This window comes from Amblyraja radiata, chromosome 41, assembly GCF_010909765.2.
Source record: "Amblyraja radiata isolate CabotCenter1 chromosome 41, sAmbRad1.1.pri, whole genome shotgun sequence".
In the NCBI taxonomy this organism is placed as follows: domain Eukaryota; kingdom Metazoa; phylum Chordata; class Chondrichthyes; order Rajiformes; family Rajidae; genus Amblyraja; species Amblyraja radiata.
In genome coordinates, this window is record NC_045996.1 from 14678601 (window position 1) to 14696861 (window position 18261).

At 46.0% G+C, this 18261-nt stretch overlaps 1 protein-coding gene across 1 annotated transcript; it reads left to right on the top strand.

The window, feature by feature from the left end:
* The first annotated feature begins 1880 nt into the window (after positions 1-1880).
* LOC116967696 (proteasome subunit alpha type-6-like) lies at positions 1881-14417 on the top strand. The gene is made up of 7 exons (XM_033014292.1): positions 1881-2370; positions 7088-7182; positions 8847-8928; positions 10010-10165; positions 11187-11365; positions 12746-12840; positions 14130-14417. Exons 1-7 carry the CDS (start codon positions 2295-2297, stop codon positions 14185-14187), a joined length of 741 nt encoding a protein of 246 aa, XP_032870183.1. The 5' UTR covers positions 1881-2294; the 3' UTR covers positions 14188-14417.
* The last annotated feature ends 3844 nt before the right edge of the window (positions 14418-18261 follow it).

Genomic DNA, 18261 nt, shown 5'->3' on the forward strand with positions numbered 1-18261 from the left:
GGTCCATATCCCTTCAAACCTGTATTATCAATGTAGCTGTCTAGCTGTTTCTTAAACGTTGGGATAGTCTCAACTGCCTCCTCCAGCAGCTCGTTCCATACACCCACCTGTATGAAAAAGTTACCTCTCAGATTCCTATTAAATCTTTTCCCCTTCACCTTGAACCTATGTCCTCTGGTCCTCGATTCCCCTACTCTGGGCAAGAGACTCTGTGCGTCTACCCGATCTATTCCTCTCATGATTTTATACACATTGTTGTCACTATTTGGGAAAGACTGTTTGCGATTCCTATTCACTCGTCCTCTTCGCACACATCTCTTTGGATTCTGTACGATCGGAGCTAAACCCTGAGTCTCACAGGCACAAAAACCCACCAGAAACATCAACAATCCTCTCATGCAAGCAGACTGCTGGAATCTTACCTTCCACGCCAACCTGTTCTCGATATAAGATGTGGTAAAGTAGGTTACCGGCGTTCCAGTCTGTGATCACTCTGCATGTGGAGCAGCCCTTCTGTGAACTAGATTCTATGTTTCCACAACAGAAAATAGACTGTAGGGATCATAGAGGGACAGGGAACACATCAAAAGATTTAAATCAGGTAGAGACAGAAAGCTGGAGTAACTCAGTGGGTCTGGCAGCATCTCTGGAGAAAAGGAATAGGTGACGTTTTGAGTCGAGACCCTTCTTCAGACCCAAAACATCACCTATTCCTTTTCTCAAGAGATGCTGTCTGACCCGCTCGCTGAGTTGCTTCAGCTTTTTGTGCCTACGGTTTAAACCTGTATCTGCAGTTCCTTCCTGCACATAGACTCGAGGTTGTTGCCAGGATTGAAGGGGCCGAACTACAGGGAGAGGTTGGGCAGGCTAGGACTTTATTCCTTGGAGCGCAAGAGGCTGAGGGGCGATCTTATAGAGGTGTATACAATTATGAGGGGAAATTGATACGGAACATGCATAGTCTTTTACCACGAGTAGGGAAATGAAGAAACAGAAGACACAGGTTGAAGGAAAAATTTGAGGGAGAGCAGAGTAGGTTATCAAGGTTAATTCCAGGGATGGCGGAACTGTCATATGATGAAAGAATGGAATGACTGGGCTTGTATTCACTGGAATTTAGAAGGATGAGAGGAGATCACAGAAACATATAAAATTATTAAGGGATTGGACAAGCTAGATGTAGGAAACATGGTCCCGATGTTGGGGGAGTCCAGAACCAGGCGCCACAGTTAAGAATAAGGGGAGGCCATATAGAACTGAGATGAGGAAAAACGTTTTCACCCAGAGAGTTGTGAATTTGTCGAATTCTCTGCCTCAGAAGGCAGTGGAGGCCAATTCACTGGATGCATTCAAAAGAGAATTAGATAGAGCTCTTGGGGCTAGCGGAATAAAGGGATATGGGGAGAAAGCAGGAACGGGGTACTGATTGTGGATGATCAGCCATGAGCACATTGAATGGCGGTGCTGGCTTGAAGGGCTGAATGGCCTGCACCTATTTCTACGTTTAAGGTGAGAGGGGAAAGATTTAATCGTAACCTGAGAGGCAACTTTTTCACTTGAATTGATGGGAATGTGGGGGAGAGTAAAATGGGGTTAGTATGGGATAGTGTACGTGTCCTTGATAGTGCCTAGTGTGCAGGGAGTGGGTGAGAAAGTGGGATAACATAGAACTAGTGTGAACGGGTGAACGATGGTCTAAGAAAGTGAGCGTGGAACGAGAATGAGTGTGTGAAAAAAGTGAGTGGGAAGTGAGCGTGTGTGGTAGAGAGTGTGTGTGTGAGAAAGGGGGTGTTTCAGTGAGGAAAGTGAGTGTGTTTGAGGGGAAAGTGGGCTTGGAGAATGAGTGGGTGTACAAGAGTGAGTGTGGACAGTGAAAGTGTTTGAGGGCGAGTGCAGGAAGTGTGTGTGTGAGAGAGAGAACATGAGTGTTTGAGAAACTAAGTGTGGAAAATGAGTCTGCCCGAGGGAAACTGTGTGTGTGTGTGTGTTTGTGTGAATGTGTAAGGCAGCGTCCAAGTGACTGTGGAGGTAAGAATCTCACCACACCACAGGGGAGGCCATTTGGCCCATCCTACCCATGCAACCCATCTGCAGATTTTTATTATCCCTCCGCTGATTTCTCTCTGAGAATCGACTCCAGGAAGATCAGGACTTAATAGCTTTCATTGCAGCGGCGGCTGCTGCTGATATTGTTGAGGAGGGATTGTTTCCGGGTGGAGGGCCGGGTCCAAGTTTGTTTCTGGAACAGAAATTGAAAGTAAAAGTGGACATTTCTCCACCCGTCGTTTTTGGAGATGAGTCGCGGGTCGAGCTCCGGCTTCGACCGCCACATCACCATCTTCTCGCCCGAGGGGAGGCTCTACCAAGTAGGTCAGTCATTCTGTAACTTTGCACCAAACTTGTGCCTTTACTCCGTGAAACTTTGTCCCATTGTCTGGCGGCCACGCCCCCGTGTCTGATCGACAGCGTGACTGTCCAATCACAGCTGGCGCTACCTGTCCATCGACCAATCACTTGGCGGGTGGGCGGGATCACTGTGGGCTGAATTCTAGTCAGAATTGGACTTTGACTTTCACGTTTTGTTTTAAACTTTGCAGTTTTTCTTCAAAAAGAAGCATGTTTATTAGTGAAACTAGTACTGGAATGTATTAAAGAATTGTTCTAATTAATACATTGTGTAAGAAGGAACTGCAGGTGCTGGAAAATCGAAGGTAGACAAAAATGCTGGAGAAACTCAGCATCTATGGAGCGAAGGAAATAGGCAACGTTTCGGGTCGAGACCCTTCTTCAGACTCAGACTTAAGTCTAATTAATACAATTGGGTAAAGATAGAGTCATAGAGCACAGAAACCGGCCCTTCGGCCCAACTCATCCATTAGTCAATGTTCATAATGTCTATGAGCAGAATTGGGCCACCAAGCCTACCTTACTATTCTAACATGGCTGAATGATCTGTCTTTCGCTCCCAACCCATTCTCCTGCCTTCTCCCATTAATCAAAAATCTGTCAGGCAGACACAAAATGTTGGGGTAATTCAGCGGGGCAGGCGGCATCTCTGGAGAGAAGGAATGGGTGACGTTTTGGGTTGAGACCCTTCCTCAGACTGGCGAAGGGTCTCGACCTGAAATGCCACCCATTCCTTCTCTCCAGAGATGCTGCCTATCCCGCTGGAGTTACTCCAAATTTTTGTGTCTGCCTTTGGTTTAAATCTTATGTAACGGCAGATTATTATATCGTTCAAGAGATTGCTCCGTTACCTCTCTAGCCACTCTGGCAAACATGGCATTAGGAGTATTTTGTTTCGATACGCATGTAAGCTTTTCCACGTCCTTCAAGTTCAAAGCTTCTCAAAAGATAAATCTTCATAACACAGTCTTTTGATTAAGTTTCTTTATTGTTGAAGAAAAACAGTAAGATATTCCTCCGACCGGCTTCTTTGCTTGTACCAGCATCTGCAGTTCCTTCTTACACATCAAGAATCTGTCAATCTCTGCCTTAAAGATATCCATTGGTGTTTGTCCAATTGTACATGCCCAATCAAGATGCCCGATCTACTCTCGTCCCATTTGCCAGCATTTGGCCCACATCCCTCTAAATCTTTCCTATCTCTTCCTGTCCAAGTGTCTTTTAGATGTTGTAGGAGCTCCCACAACTACCTCCTTTGGCAGTTGACACAAAAGGATACCAAGTGCTAGAGTAACTCAGCTGGTCAGGCAATATTTCTAGAGAACATGGATGGGTGACGTTTCAGGTCAGGACCCTTCTTCAGACAGACAGCTCCATTCCATATACCAACCACCCCCTGTGTGGAAACATTTACCCCTCAGGTTCCTATTAAATCTTTCCCCTCTCACCTTAAACCCATGTGCTCTGGTTCTTGAAATTCCCCTACCCTGGGTAAAACAATGCGTGCATTCAAAATGTAATCAAACGCTCTTTAAGCCAGGAGTTTATTGTTCTTGCGTGACTTTGCTGAATGCTTTCACTCTGCAATCACTGAAGCTGGAAATCCCCATATTCCACCAGGATAGAGGTGTTTATAGGAGACACATAGCTGATCTCCCAGGGGAGCTTTTCTTGCAAGAACACATCCTCACGGTTAGAATAATTGGCATGAAGTCACGTTGAGTTTACTGTCACATGCACAGCTCCAGGTACAATGATAATCTTGTTTCCAGCAACTTCAGCACAAAGACTCCAGGGTTCGATGGTACTTTACTGTCACATGTACAAAGTACAAAGACATAATGAACTTCTTACAAACAGTCCTGTAGAGTATTACAAAATTCTTAAGGGGTTGGACAGGCTAGATGCAGGAAGATTGTTCCCGATGTTGGGGAAGTCCAGAACAAGGGGTCACAGTTTAAGGATAAGGGGGAAGTCTTTTAGGACCGAGATGAGAAAAACATTTTTCACACAGAGAGTGGTGAATCTGTGGAATTCTCTGCCACAGAAGGTAGTTGAGGCCACAGTTCATTGGCTATATTTAAGAGGGAGTTAGATGTGGCCCTTGTGGCTAAAGGGATTAGGGGGTATGGAGAGAAGGCAGGTACAGGATACTGAGTTGGATGATCAGCCATGATCATATCGAATGGCGGTGCAGGTTCGAAGGGCCGAATGGCCTAATCCTGCACTTATTGTCTATGTTTCTATGTATCACCATACCAACGCCCCCTCCCCACCCCCGATTAGCAATTGTACAGAAATAACCTACTGAGCCTGCGTTGCAAGAGGAGCCATGCTTAGACACCATTTTCCAAGTCGAGTCCATGCTCCAGTTGTTATGAGTGATGCTCGATTCAAGTAAGCCCCGAATATTATACACGACAGTTGTGCAAAAACAAGTCATACAAAGACACAATGAGAAAACACGTGCATGCTAATCCATGTACTTAACCAAGAGTCTATCCAAAAAGCCTCTTAAATGCCAATATCACTTCTGCCTCCACCACCACCTGCTGGCAGTGCATTCCAGGTACCCACCACTCTCTGTGTAAAATAAAACCCCAAAACCCCCCAAAAACCCTGCCGCACATCCCCTTTAAACTTTCCCCCTCTCACGTTAAAGCTATGCCCTCTAGTCTTTGACATTTCCACTCTGGGAAACGGGCTGTTACTCCCCCTACATTACAGCAGTGACTAGATTTTCAAAGAAACACTTCATTAGGCATTTAAAGAGCTTTTGTTTCTTCTTCTGACTCAATCCCTCAGGATCAAGGATGATTTATCTCCAATCCAGCTCTGTGGGTCTTGTCGACTCGTTGGTGATTGAATGCAGGTCATGAGATAAAACAACAATTTGCACTTTCCGACTTGACAAACAGCCTCAGATTGCAAGCAGTGGTCAGAGAAGGTTTTACTGAGCCATAGGGGGGACTTAGGTGAAAGAGGTTGGTTTTAACCAGAGGCTTAAGAGTTCCAGTGCCTGGGAAGCTGAAGGTAGAATCATAGAATCATATAGCACGTAAACAGGCCCTTCGGCCCAACGCGTCCATGCCGATCAAGATGCCCCATCTAAGCTAGTCCTATTTGCCCATGTTTGGCCCACATCCCTCCAAACATTTGCTATCCATGTACCTGTCCAAATGTCTTTTAAAGTGTCCTTAACCTGCCTCAACAACCACCCTCCGAGTGAAAAAGTTACCCCTCAGCTTTCTGTTAAATCTTTCCCCTCTCATTTTAAACCGATGTCATCTGGTAGTTCATTCCCCTACCCTGGGTAAAGGGCTCTGCATTCATCTTAATACTTGCCCTCATGTTTTATACACCTCCATAAAATCACCCCTCATCCTCCCACACTCCAAGGAATAAAGTCCTCGCCTGCCCAACCTCTCCCTTCAGCTCAGGCCCTTGTAAATCTCTGCACTATATAGCAGGATATATATAAAGAAAACAATCTCTGGTGTCTCCAGTCAACATGGTTTTGTGAAAGAGAAACGGTATCCAATTTATAGTTCTTTGAAGAATAACAGTGGCACAGCGGTAGTGTTGCTGCCTTACAGCGCCTGAGTTGCTGACTACGGGTGCTGTCTATACGGAGTTTGTACCTTCTCCCGGTTAGCGCGTGGGGTTTCTCAGGGTGCTCCATTTTCCTCCCACATCCCAAAGATGTGCAGGTTGGTAGGTTAATCGGCCCTCTGTAAATTGCTCCTAGTGTGTAGAGTGTGGATTCGAAAGTGGGATAATGTAGAGCTAGTGTGAACAGGTGATCGGCATTTACTCAGTGTAAATGCCGATCACCCATCTATCTATCTATCTATCTATCTATCTATCTATCTATCTATCTATCTATCTATCTATCTATCTATCTATCTATCTATCTATCTATCTATCTATCTATCTATCTATCTATCTATCAATCAATCAATCAATCAAAGACCCACACCATCCTGGCCACACACTCATCTCCCCGCTACCTTCAGGTAGAAGGTACAGGAGCCTGAAGACTGCAACGACCAGGTTCAGGAATAGCTACTTCCCCACAGCCATCAGGCTATTAAACCTGGCTCGGACAAAACTGATTATTAATAACCCATTTTCTGTTATTTGCACTTTATCAGTTTATTTATTCATGTGTGTATATATTTATAATATGGTATATGGACACACTTATCTGTTTTGTAGTAAATGCCTACTATGTTCTGTGTGCTGAAGCAAAGCAAGAATTCCATTGTCCTATACAGGGACACATGGCAATAAACTCACTTGAACTTGAATTTGAACTATCCTAAGAGGGCAAACGGCTCAATCCAGTGGCACCTTCACCAACTGTGTAGGGGTGAACTGCAGATGCTGGTTTAAACTGAAGACAGACACAAAGGGCTGGAGTAACTCCTATAAGAGTACTCCATTTAAATGCATTACTGGAGTAAACCCTTCAAGGGTTTCGACCTGAAACATCACCTATTCCTTTTCTCTAGAGATGCTGCCTGAGCCGCTGAGTTACTCCAGCCTTTTGTGTCTGTCCTCAGCACCGCACTAGACTTACTCAAGACTCTGGAACCCAAAACGCACTGATTCTCGAACCGGGCACACCACGCAGACTCACGGAAGAGTTTTTTTTCACTTTCCTTTTGATGCTTTTCAGAGTATGCCTTCAAAGCCATCAACCAGAGTGGTCTCACCACAGTGGTCATCAGAGGAAAGGACTCAGTTGTGGCTGTGACACAGAAGAAGGTGACGGTGAGTGCAGATGTCTTCTCCCCATTCCCCATCTCCCCAACAACCTCTTCCAGCAGCTCCACATTTTGCTTGGAGCAGGTGGATGTTAAACTGTGTTCGGTGTGTGTTTTGTTAGCTTATTCTATGTTATGATTGCAAGGTTCACAATTTCGTTCAGACTGAAATGTCTGAATGACAACAAAGGATACCTTCAGCTTGTAAAGGCCTGGTACACTGCAAGGGCCAGGAAGCGAGCGGGGAAGATCGTTTCTGACCCCTCTCACCCTGGCCACAAACTCTTTGAATCACTTCCCTCTGGAAGGCGACTCTGGATTGTCAAAGCCTCAACAGCCAGACAGGGGTGGGAGATTGCAACCTTCACGTGGTCCAACCTGTTTCGACGAATGCAATCAACCTGGCGTGTCAATCAAATAAGATCAAATAGAACAAGTTGTCCTACAACTTTAGGCTGTGCACGCCACACGCAAGAAGAAGAAGAACAGCCAGACATAAAAACAGCTTTTTTTCCCACCAGTAGTAGCTCTACTCAATAACCAAAAGTCTGTAGCAAGTGGAATAATGTGGAATTAGTGTGAACGTGGTCGGTGTGGACTAAATGGGCCGAAGGGCCTGTTTCATCACTGTATTTTAAATTGAGCAATAAACGTCCCATCACTACAGTAACCCTGGCCTCACCCCAGCAGAGATATTCCCTTTGCCCTAGTTTTTCTTGCCCACCCTTTCTGGCTCATTTGTTTTCTCACTTTTCCAGTTCTCTTGGAAGAACATTGACCTGAAACACCAAGACTTGTTCCTCCTACCGCAGAGGCTGCCTGACCTGCCGAGCGTTCCCACCACTTACTGTTGTTATTCTAAGATATCCCAGGACTATGCATTGGTGCAAAGGACCAGCGCAATAAGGTCCAAAACTCCCCCTGAAATGCCAGGAGGACATTGCACAAAATGTGACAGCACCTTCAAATTCCCTGATGGGGAAATCAACACATTCTCAAGGTTGAATAACACTTGGGAGGGGCTGATTAATATTAAAACCATCCTAAAATAGCACAAAGCTTGTTGTTATCCATAGAACACTGGGGGAAAAAATCTTTTTTTAAACTGCATTATACCAAAACATATCTGACATGTTCTCAGAAAGAAACCTCATTCATTTCCTTCACAGATGCTGCCTGACCTGCTGAGTTCCTCCAGCACTTTATGTTTTGCCCAAGATTCTGCACGGTGGTGCAGCCGTTGAGCTACTGCCTGATAGCGTCAGAGACCCGGGTTTGATCCAGACTACGGGCGCTGTCTGTGTGGAGTTTGTACGTTCTCCCCTTGGTTTTTTTCCAGGATCTCCGGTTTCCTCCCACACTCCAAAGACGTACAGATTTGTAGGTTAATTAGCTTGGTATAATTGTAAGTTATCCCTGGTGTGTGTAGGATAGCGTTGGTGTGCGGGGATCGCTGGTCGGCGTGGACTCGGTGGGCCGAAGGGCCTGTTTCCACGCTGTATCTATAGATTAAACTGGACTAAACATGGATAGGTGACGTTTTGGATTGGGACTAAAGACCCAGATCCTGACCTCTCCATGTTCTCTGGGGTTGCTGCCTGACCTGTGGAGTTACCCCTGCTTTATTGTCTACCTTTGCCTTCATACTGACAATGTTTTGGTGTGTTTCAGGATAAGCTGATTGATGCCAGCACAGTGACCAACATGCATCGACTAACGGAACTGATTGGCTGTGTGACAACAGGCATGTTAGGTCAGTCATTTCTCCCACTGTTTGCATGATTTGGGTGAGAACGTACACGGCAAGATTGCAGATAGTGAAGATGGTTGTGAACGATTGCAGCAGGATCTTGATCGGTTGGCGTGGTGGGCTGAGGAATGGTTGATGCAATTTAATACAGAGAAATGTGAGGTGTTGCACTTTGGAAAGTCTAACATGTGCAGGACCTACATGGTGAATGGTAGGGCTCTGGGTAGTGTTGTAGAGCAGATGGATCTGGGAGTGCAGGTGCATAGCTCCCTGAAGGTGGAGTCGCAGGTAGATCGGGTGGTCAAAAAGGATTTTGGCACATTGGCCTTCATCAGTCAGAGTATTGAGTATAGAATTTGGGAGGTCATATTGCAGTTTTATAAGATGTTGGTGAGGCCGCATTTCGAGTATTGCATTCAGTTCTGGGCACCATGTTATAGGAAAGATGTTGTCATGCTGGAAAGGGCGTAGAGAAGATTTGTGAGGATGTTGCCAGGGCTCGAGGGTCTGGACTATAGGGAGAGGTTGAGCAGACTAGGACTTTATTCCTTGGAGCACAGGAGGATGAGGGGTGATCTTATAGAGGTGGATACAATCATTAGAGGAATTGATTGGGTAGATATACAGAGTCTCTTGCCCAGAGTTGGGGAATCGAGGACCTGAGGACACAGGTTTGAAGGTGAGGGGGGGAAAGGTTTAATGGGAATCTGAGGGGTAACTTTTTCCACGTAAAGGGTGGTGGGTGTATGGAACAAGCTGCCAGAGGAAGTAGTTGAGGCTGGGACTATCCCAATGTTTAAGAAACAGTTAGACCAAAGATCATAGATCAACGATTAGACAGGTATATGGGATAGTTCTTGGTTTCTTGGTCCTCCAAAATATTCCAAATGGATAGGACAGGTTTGGAGGGATATGGGCCAAACACAGGCAAGTGGGACTAGTCTCAATGGGACATGTTGGTCAGTGTGGGCAAGTTGGGCCGAAGGGCCTGTTTCCATGCTGTATCACTCTACAACTCCAACTGCCCTTCGTACAACTCTCTCTGACGCCTCTGTCTCTCCACCTTCTCTCTTGGCATGGCCAGCGGATTGCCGGTCCCAGGTGCAGAGGGCTCGACATGAAGCTGCCAGTTGGAAATACAAGTATGGATACGATATCCCGGTGGAAATGTTGTGCAAGCGAATGGCGGTCATCTCCCAGGTCTACACTCAGAATGCAGAAATGAGACCTCTAGGATGCTGTGAGTACAATGCATCTTCACGCTTCACTGAAACACATTGTTTGATCACATGGGTGAGCAAGAACTGCAGATGCTGGACAAAATGCTGGAGTAACTCAGCGGGTGAGGCAGCATCTGTGGGGAGAAGGAATGGGTGACGTTTCGGGTCGAGACTCAGTGGGTGAGGCAGCATCTGTGGGGAGAAGGAATGGGTGACGTTTCGGGTCGAGACTCAGTGGGTGAGGCAGCATCTATGGGGAGAAGGAATGGGTGACGTTTCGGGTCGAGACTCAGTGGGTGAGGCAGCATCTATGGGGAGAAGGAATGGGTGACGTTTCGGGTCGAGACCCTTTCGGGTCTCGACCCGAAAACGTCACCCATTCCTTCTCCCCATAGATGCTGCCTCACCCGCTGAGTTACTCCAGCATTTTTGTGTCCACCTTTGCTTGGTGAGAACAGGCCTTGACAACGAGCTTGAGTGAAACAAGGAAGTGCAGATGATGGCTCACCAAATATAGACACAAAAAGCTGGAGTAACTCAATGGGGCAATGCAGTCGTGCAGCGGTAGAGTCGCTGCCTTACAAGGTGGGAATGTGTGGGGGGAAGAACAGTTCGAGGTGGGAGACTCTAAGTTGAAACCACCCTCCTCTTCCATGAAAATTTTAGGACGGATATTAACAATTTATTGAATGGTACGGGTGTCAGTGTCAGAACGGGGTTCTCCTGCCTTCTCCCCATAACCCACTGACACCCGTACCAATCAATAAACTGTTAATATCCTTCTAAATATGTGTATATATATATTATGGACACACTTATCTGTTTTGTAGTCAATGCCTACTATATTCTGTTGTGCTGAAGCAAAGCAAGAATTTCATTGTCCTATACAGGGACACATGACAATAAACTCACTTGAACTTGAACTTGAACTTGAGATGGAAGGAAAGAAAGATCAGCCATGATTGAATGGCAGAGTAGACTTGATGGGCCGAATGGCTTAATTCTGCTCCGAGGAAAAAACGAAGGCGATTTATTTTGCAGGCATGTTGCTCTTTGCCATCGATAAGGAACGCGGACCCCAGCTGTACAAGTGTGACCCTGCCGGGTATTACTGCGGCTTCAAGGCCAGCAGCGTAGGGGTTAAACAGATCGAAGCCAACAGCTACTTGGAAAAGAAGTTGAAGAAGAGGCCAAACCTGACGTACAAAGCCACGGTGGAGGTATCCTGACCTTCATTGTCTGGTTCATCTCAACTACTAATCCCTCGTTTCCCCATTAGTTCCTGGAAATTTGGGGAGTTTTACAGGGAACACACGCGCACAGACAAGGAATTATATTTGGAGTTAGGTCATAGGATTATCCCGTTAAAATGTGCCAAGACATTCTTGGCTCGACAGGCTGGGTATAGGGAGGGTTAGGAATCGTGGGGATCGCTGGAGCGCCGTGGACTCGGTCGACTGTAGGGCCTATTTCAAATCTGTATCTCTGAAGTAAAGTAAAACATGTTCTTACCTGAAGCAGCAAGCAGACTCTGATGGGTCACTCACTGCATTACCCATGGGCAGTTCGGCCCATCAAGTCTGTGGCATGGGTGGGGTGGGGAGGGGCGGTAAACTGAAAAACAAAGGTGAGGGTGGGACAAAGCCTGGCGAGTGATAGGTGGATACAGGTGTGGGTTTTGACTGGCAGATGGTTGAACAAGGGCCAGAGATGAAAGGAGGAAAGGCTGTGAGATAAGTAAAATGTGAAGCCAGAGGAAGGAATATATACGTGGAATTGGGAAGGGGGAGTGGGCCTGTGAGAGACATGGGTGTGCATCAAGGGGAGAGGGAGAGGGGGAAGGTGCAGATTAGGAGTGTTTTACACTGATACTGGCACTATATAATAATAATAATAATGGATGGGATTTATATAGCGCCTTTCTAATACTCAAGGCACTTTACATCGCATTATTCATTCACTCCTCAGCCACACTCGGTGGTGGTAAGCTACTTCTGTAGCCACAGCTGCCCTGGGGCAGACTGACGGAAGCGTGGCTGCCAATCTGCGCCTACGGCCCCTCCAACCACCACCAATCACTCACACACATTCACACACAGGCAAAGGTGGGTGAAGTGTCTTGCCCAAGGACACAACGACAGTATGCACTCCAAGCGGGATTCGAACCGGCCACCTTCCGGTTGCCAGCCGAACACTTAGCCCATTGTGCCATCTGTCGTCCTGAAATGCATATAAATGCACAGGAAGGAACTGCAGATGCTGGTTTACACCAAAGTTGGACACAAACGTGCTGGAGTAACTCAGCGGGACAGACAGGCGGAGAGAAGGAATGGGTGGTGTTTCGGATCAAGACCCGTCGTCAGGTCTAAGGTCTGAAGAAGGGTCTTGACCCGAAACGTCACCCATTCCTTCTCTCCAGAGATACTACCTGTCTGTCCCACTGAGTTACTCCAGCTTTCTGTGTCTATCTTTACTGCAGCATATACTGTAAATGCAAGTTGTGGTTGTGATGCGGTTCAGACACTGAATCATTCCGAGTTTTCACACTGCAACAACATTCCACCAGAGATGCTAAGTTTCTCCTCTTCTCTTTCCCACAGCTTGCAATTTCCTGTTTGACCACCGTCCTTGCACAGGACTTCAAGGCCACAGAGATAGAAGTTGCCATTGTCACCGCGGAGAATCCCACGTTCAGGTCGGTGGAATCCTTTACTGAGTTGATGCATTAAAGATCAAATAGAAACAGGAGACTGTGGCCCTCAATCCATTCAACAGCTCAGATACAGGCCCTATTGCCCAACATGTCCAAGATGCCCCATCTAAGCTAGTCCTATTTGCCTGCCTTTGACCCATAACACTCTCAATCCTTTCCTACCCATGTACTGATTGTTTGAAATATGAATTGAATTGAAAGATACATCATGGAAATAGACTTGCACGTACGGCATCTACATTAGTCTCACCGGGGTGGGAGATTGCAACTTTCACTCTGTCACGACTAATGCAATCAACCCGACGTGCACAAACAAATAGATGTAGTATTTTGATGTCTACAACTTTAGGCTGTGCACGCCATATGCAAGAAAAAGGTTAGTCCCACCTGCCCACACTTGGCCCATATCCCTCTAAACCGTTCCTATCCACGTACCTGTTCAAATCTCTCTTCAATGTTGTTATAATACCTGCCTCAACTACCTCATCTGGCAGCTTGTTCCACGATGACCCATTTACACTAATCTAATCCCCAAAAGAACACAAAATGCAGGCAGCATCTCTGGAGAGAAGGAATGGGCGACGTTTCTGGTCGAGACCAAGCTGTTGTTGCGTGCTAACCAGTCCGCGGAAAGACAATACATGATTACAATCGAGCTGTCCACAATTTACAGATACAGGATAAAGGGGATATCATAACTAACGTTTAGTGCAAGATAGTCAGTAAAGTCCGGTCAAGGATAGAGGCAGTCCGAGGGTCTCCAATGAGGAACCTTCCCTCAACCTCATGCTGTGGGAGTGAGTTCCCCATGTGGGATAGTCCAAAAACTCCCTGTAAGATATTTGGGATAGGGTGGAGAGTGCCGAGAAGCATGGTGGGGGGTGGGGGTGGCTTTGTACGGGGGGGGGGGGGGGGGTGGTTCTGTAATTTAGAACCACATTGCTACTATCCCAGCCTCAGAATTAAAGGACGATCTTTTAGAGAGGAGAGGAGGAAACATTTATTTAGTCGGAGGGTGGTGAATCTGTGGAATTATTTGCCACAGAAGGCTGCGGATGCCAAGTCAGTGGATATTTTTAAGGCAGAGATAGATTAGTACGGGTGTTAGGGGTTATGGGGAGAAGGCAGGAGAATGGGGTTGGGAGGGAGAGATAGATCAGCCAAGGTTGAATGGCAGGGTAGACTTGATGGGCCGAATGGCCTAATTCTACTCCAATGACTTATGACCTGACAGCTTGACCAGTAAAATCTTCTGCACTTCAACCTTACAGCATCCTCAGTGAATCAAAGATCGAGAAACATTTGGTGGACATTGCAGAGAGAGACTGACTCCCTCACGAAGACCAAGTGAAGCTCAGTTTAAAGGCTGCTCTGCAAACAGGAGAAAGCAACGAAGACATAAAACATTCCTCCTTCCTGCACTCCCTCAAATGTCTTCACACCACTTTCAAGCAGAGATTCACAAATGCAGTAGTTTTAATTAGAGAACGTTGATTGTTCTGTGTGTGTAAAATACTCTGAGCAACTCAGAATTAAAAATGGCGTGAAGATGAACATAAGATGCAATGTTCTCTGATTACAAGATGAGTTCAAAGGTAGACAAAAATTGCTGGTGAAACTCAGCGGATCAGGCAGCATCGATGGAGAGAAGGAATAGGCGACGTTTCGGGTGGAGACCATTCACCACTGATGAAGGGTCTCCACCCGAAACGTCACCTATTCCTTTTCTCCAGAGATGCAGCCTGACCCGCTGAGTTACTCCAGCCTTTTGTGTCTATCTTCGGTGTAAACCCGCATCTGCAGTTCTTTGTTACACAAGATAATGTGTCACTCCCCTGTCTCCACATAAGACAGACAGCAAATTAGTTTCCAAGTGCCTGTCCAATTCAGTTTTGAAAGCCCCAACTGACTCAAATCAGAACCACTCCTTAAAAAAATTCCGCACCTCCCACCTTCCACCCAGTCTCTTTAGGCCATCGCATTGAACTATATTTAAAGCAAATATCACGATTTTTTCCTTCTTGGTTTAGTTCGTAAACTATTTGGAATAAATTGCTCAGGCAACAGACCAGAGATGCCCACAGGCCTGGAGTAACCCACAAGATGTCTTTTATGAATCAGAGTTTCTGCGTTAAATAGCAACGGGGTGATTCAAAATACATCGCTGTGAATTAAAATATAAGAAAGAATGATGGAGGGAATTTCCCCCCAATTAGTTCACAAAGTTTACAGCCCAATGCGTCTGCGTTTGTATGAAACAGGGCAATTGAATGGTAATGAGATGAGAAAGGGCACAAAGTGCTGGAGTAACTCAGCAGGCCAGGAATCTCTGGATAATGTAGACAAACCTTTGCTTAGTGCTGTAAATGATTGTGTCTTTTAAACTTCTGAGATCTAGAGGTTTACATAGAAAATAGGTGCAGGAGGCCTTTCGGCCCTTCGAGCCAGCACCGCCATTCATTGTGATCATGGCTGATCGTCCCCTATCAATAACCCGTGCCTGCCTTCTCCCCATTGAAGTGCATCGTACAATTGAAGTAAGTGATAATATAGCATAAGATAAAGTCAAGTGTATTTTAGAAGGGTCTCGACCTGAAACGTCACCTATTTCCATCGCTCCATAGATGCTGCCTCATCCGATGAGTTCCTCCACCATTTTTGTCTACCTTCGATTTTCCAGCATCTGCAGTTCCTTCTTAAACAAAGTGTATTTTATTGTCATATGTCCCAGATAGAAAAATGAAATTCCCATTAGAGAGTTGTAGATGAAAGCCCAGTCCATTTCGCAGACCAGACCCCCCACCCACCCCCACCACACTTCACACAGCCTCGGAAAAGCAGCCAATGTAATCAAAGACTAGTCTTTCCTTCAGAAGAATTATTCCTGACAATCAATCTGAAGAAGGATCGCAATCTGAAATGTCACCTATCCATGTCATCCAGATGCTGTCTGACCTGTTGTGTTACTTCTGCACTCTGTGCCCTTTTGTGTATCAACTAGCATCTGCAACTAGAACAAGCAACTAGTCCCTTGTTTCTACAATAATGAGATAAACTTCATTTAGTGATGTCTAGTTGATTATCCCTTCCAGCAAACGGCCCTCCAAGAGTCAAGAGTGTTTTATTGTCATCTGTATCAAAACAAAACCATGAGATTCTTATTTGCAACTGCACCATCAGTCTATAAATAGACATTAAATGCTGGGGTAACTCAGCAGGCCAGGCAGCTTCTCTGGAAATAAAAAATTGGTGACGTTTTGTGTCGGAACCTACCTGCACATTTAGTCTGTAAACTATTTTAGGCATTTTTCAATGCACATTCCTTTCATAGTTGTGTTTTGAATGAGGAGGAAAACACTCAGCTACTTCAAGAAGCTTCATATAATTAAACTTAGTTTAACAACAACAAGCCTTCAAGCAAAGGTGTGGGCACAGATTTGTCCTGTTACTGTAAGTGAGGCGATATAATCTGGGACAGGGACCATAAATGACAAACAAGTAGAGTTATTAATGACTTGGAATTCTCTATGTGTTTTCAGTAATCAATAAGTTCAGCCAAGTTCCATTTAGTTTGGTTTGGAGATACAGCGTGGAAACAGGCCCTTCGGCCCACCGGGTCTGCGCCGACCAGCGATCCCCGCACATTAACACTATCCTACACACACAAGGGACTATTTTTTGTTACATTTACCAAGCCAATTAACCGTGGCCGACTAGGAAAAGGGGAGATGCAGCGAGACCTGGGTGTCATGGTACACCAGTCATTGAAAGTGGGCATGCAGGTGCAGCAGGCAGTGAAGAAAGCGAATGGTATGTTAGCTTTCATAGCAAAAGGATTTGAGTATAGGAGCAGGGAGGTTCTACTGCAGTTGTACAGGGTCTTGGTGAGACCACACCTGGAGTATTGCGTACAGTTTTGGTCTCCAAATCTGAGGAAGGACATTATTGCCATAGAGGGAGTGCAGAGAAGGTTCACCAGACTGATTCATGGGATGTCAGGACTGTCTTATGAAGAAAGACTGGATAGACTTGGTTTATACTCTCTAGAATTTAGGAGATTGAGAGGGGATCTTATAGAAACTTACAAAATTCTTAAGGGGTTGGACAGGCTAGATGCAGGAAGATTGCTCCCGATGTTGGGGAAGTCCAGGACAAGGGGTCACAGCTTAAGGATAAGGGGGAAATCCTTTAAAACCGAGATGAGAAGAACTTTTTTCACACAGAGTGGTGAATCTCTGGAACTCCCTGCCACAGAGGGTAGTCGAGGCCAGTTCATTGGCTATATTTAAGAGGGAGTTAGATGTGGCCCTTATGGCTAAGGGGATCAGAGGGTATGGAGAGAAGGCAGGTACGGGATACTGAGTTGGATGATCAGCCATGATCATATTGAATGGCGGTGCAGGCTCGAAGGGCCGAATGGCCTACTCCTGCACCTAATTTCTATGTTTCTATGTTTCTAACCTACAAACCTGTACGTCTTTGGAGTGTGGGAGGAAACCGAAGATCTCGGAGCAAACCTACGCAGGTCACGGGGAGAACGTGCAAACTCCGTACAGACAGCAGGATCCCGTAGTCAGGATTGAGCCCGGGTCTCCGGCGCTACATTCGCTGTAAGGCAGCAACTCTAACGCTGCCTTAATTGCTAAATTAGATATAAATTTATGAAGAGTGAGCTGTCACAAACAGCGATAATGTTAAAAAAACAGGAAATAATGCTTTAGTTTGTTTGGGCCATGATATCCAACCTGTGAGGAAGGAACTGCAGGTGCTAGTTTCAACCGAAGATAGACACAAAATGCTGGAGTAACTGCGAGTCAGGCATTTTTCTTAAACTGTGGCTCCTGGTTCTGGACCCCAACATTGGGAACATGTTTCCTGCCTCTAGCGTGTCCAAACCCTTAATAATCTTAATGTTCCAATAAGATCCCCTCTCATCCTTCTAAATTCCAATGTATACAAGCCCAGCCGCTCTATTCTATCAACATATGGCAGTCCTGCCATCCCAGGAATTAACCTCGTGAACCTACGCTGCACTCCCTCAATAGCAAGAATGTCCTTCCTCAAATTTGGAGACCAAAACTCCACACAATATTCTATGTGTGGTGCAAGGGTACAGTTGCTGCCTCACAGCACCAGAGACCCGGGTTTGATCCGGTCTGTATAGTTTGTACGTTGTCCCCCGTGGGTTTTCTCTGAGATCTTCGGTTTCCTCCCACTCCAAAGACGTGCAGGTTTGTTCGTTAATCGGCTTGATACAAGTGTAAATTGGCCCTAGTGTGTGTAAACCAGTATTAGTGTGCGGGGATCGCTGGTCAGCACGGACTCAGTGGGCCGAAGGGCCTGTTTCCGCGCTGTATCTCTCAACTAGCGGGTGAGCAAAGAAAATTAAAGGCTGCAGAATCT

Bases quoted from the DNA above. Each gene is read 5' to 3' on its own strand.
- LOC116967696 (XM_033014292.1), top strand. From the start codon at position 2,295: ATGAGTCGCGGGTCGAGCTCCGGCTTCGACCGCCACATCACCATCTTC. The intron at 7,183-8,846 runs GTGAGTGCAGAT...GGTGTGTTTCAG, and splicing joins TGACACAGAAGAAGGTGACG to GATAAGCTGATTGATGCCAG. The intron at 8,929-10,009 runs GTCAGTCATTTC...TGGCATGGCCAG, and splicing joins TGTGACAACAGGCATGTTAG to CGGATTGCCGGTCCCAGGTG.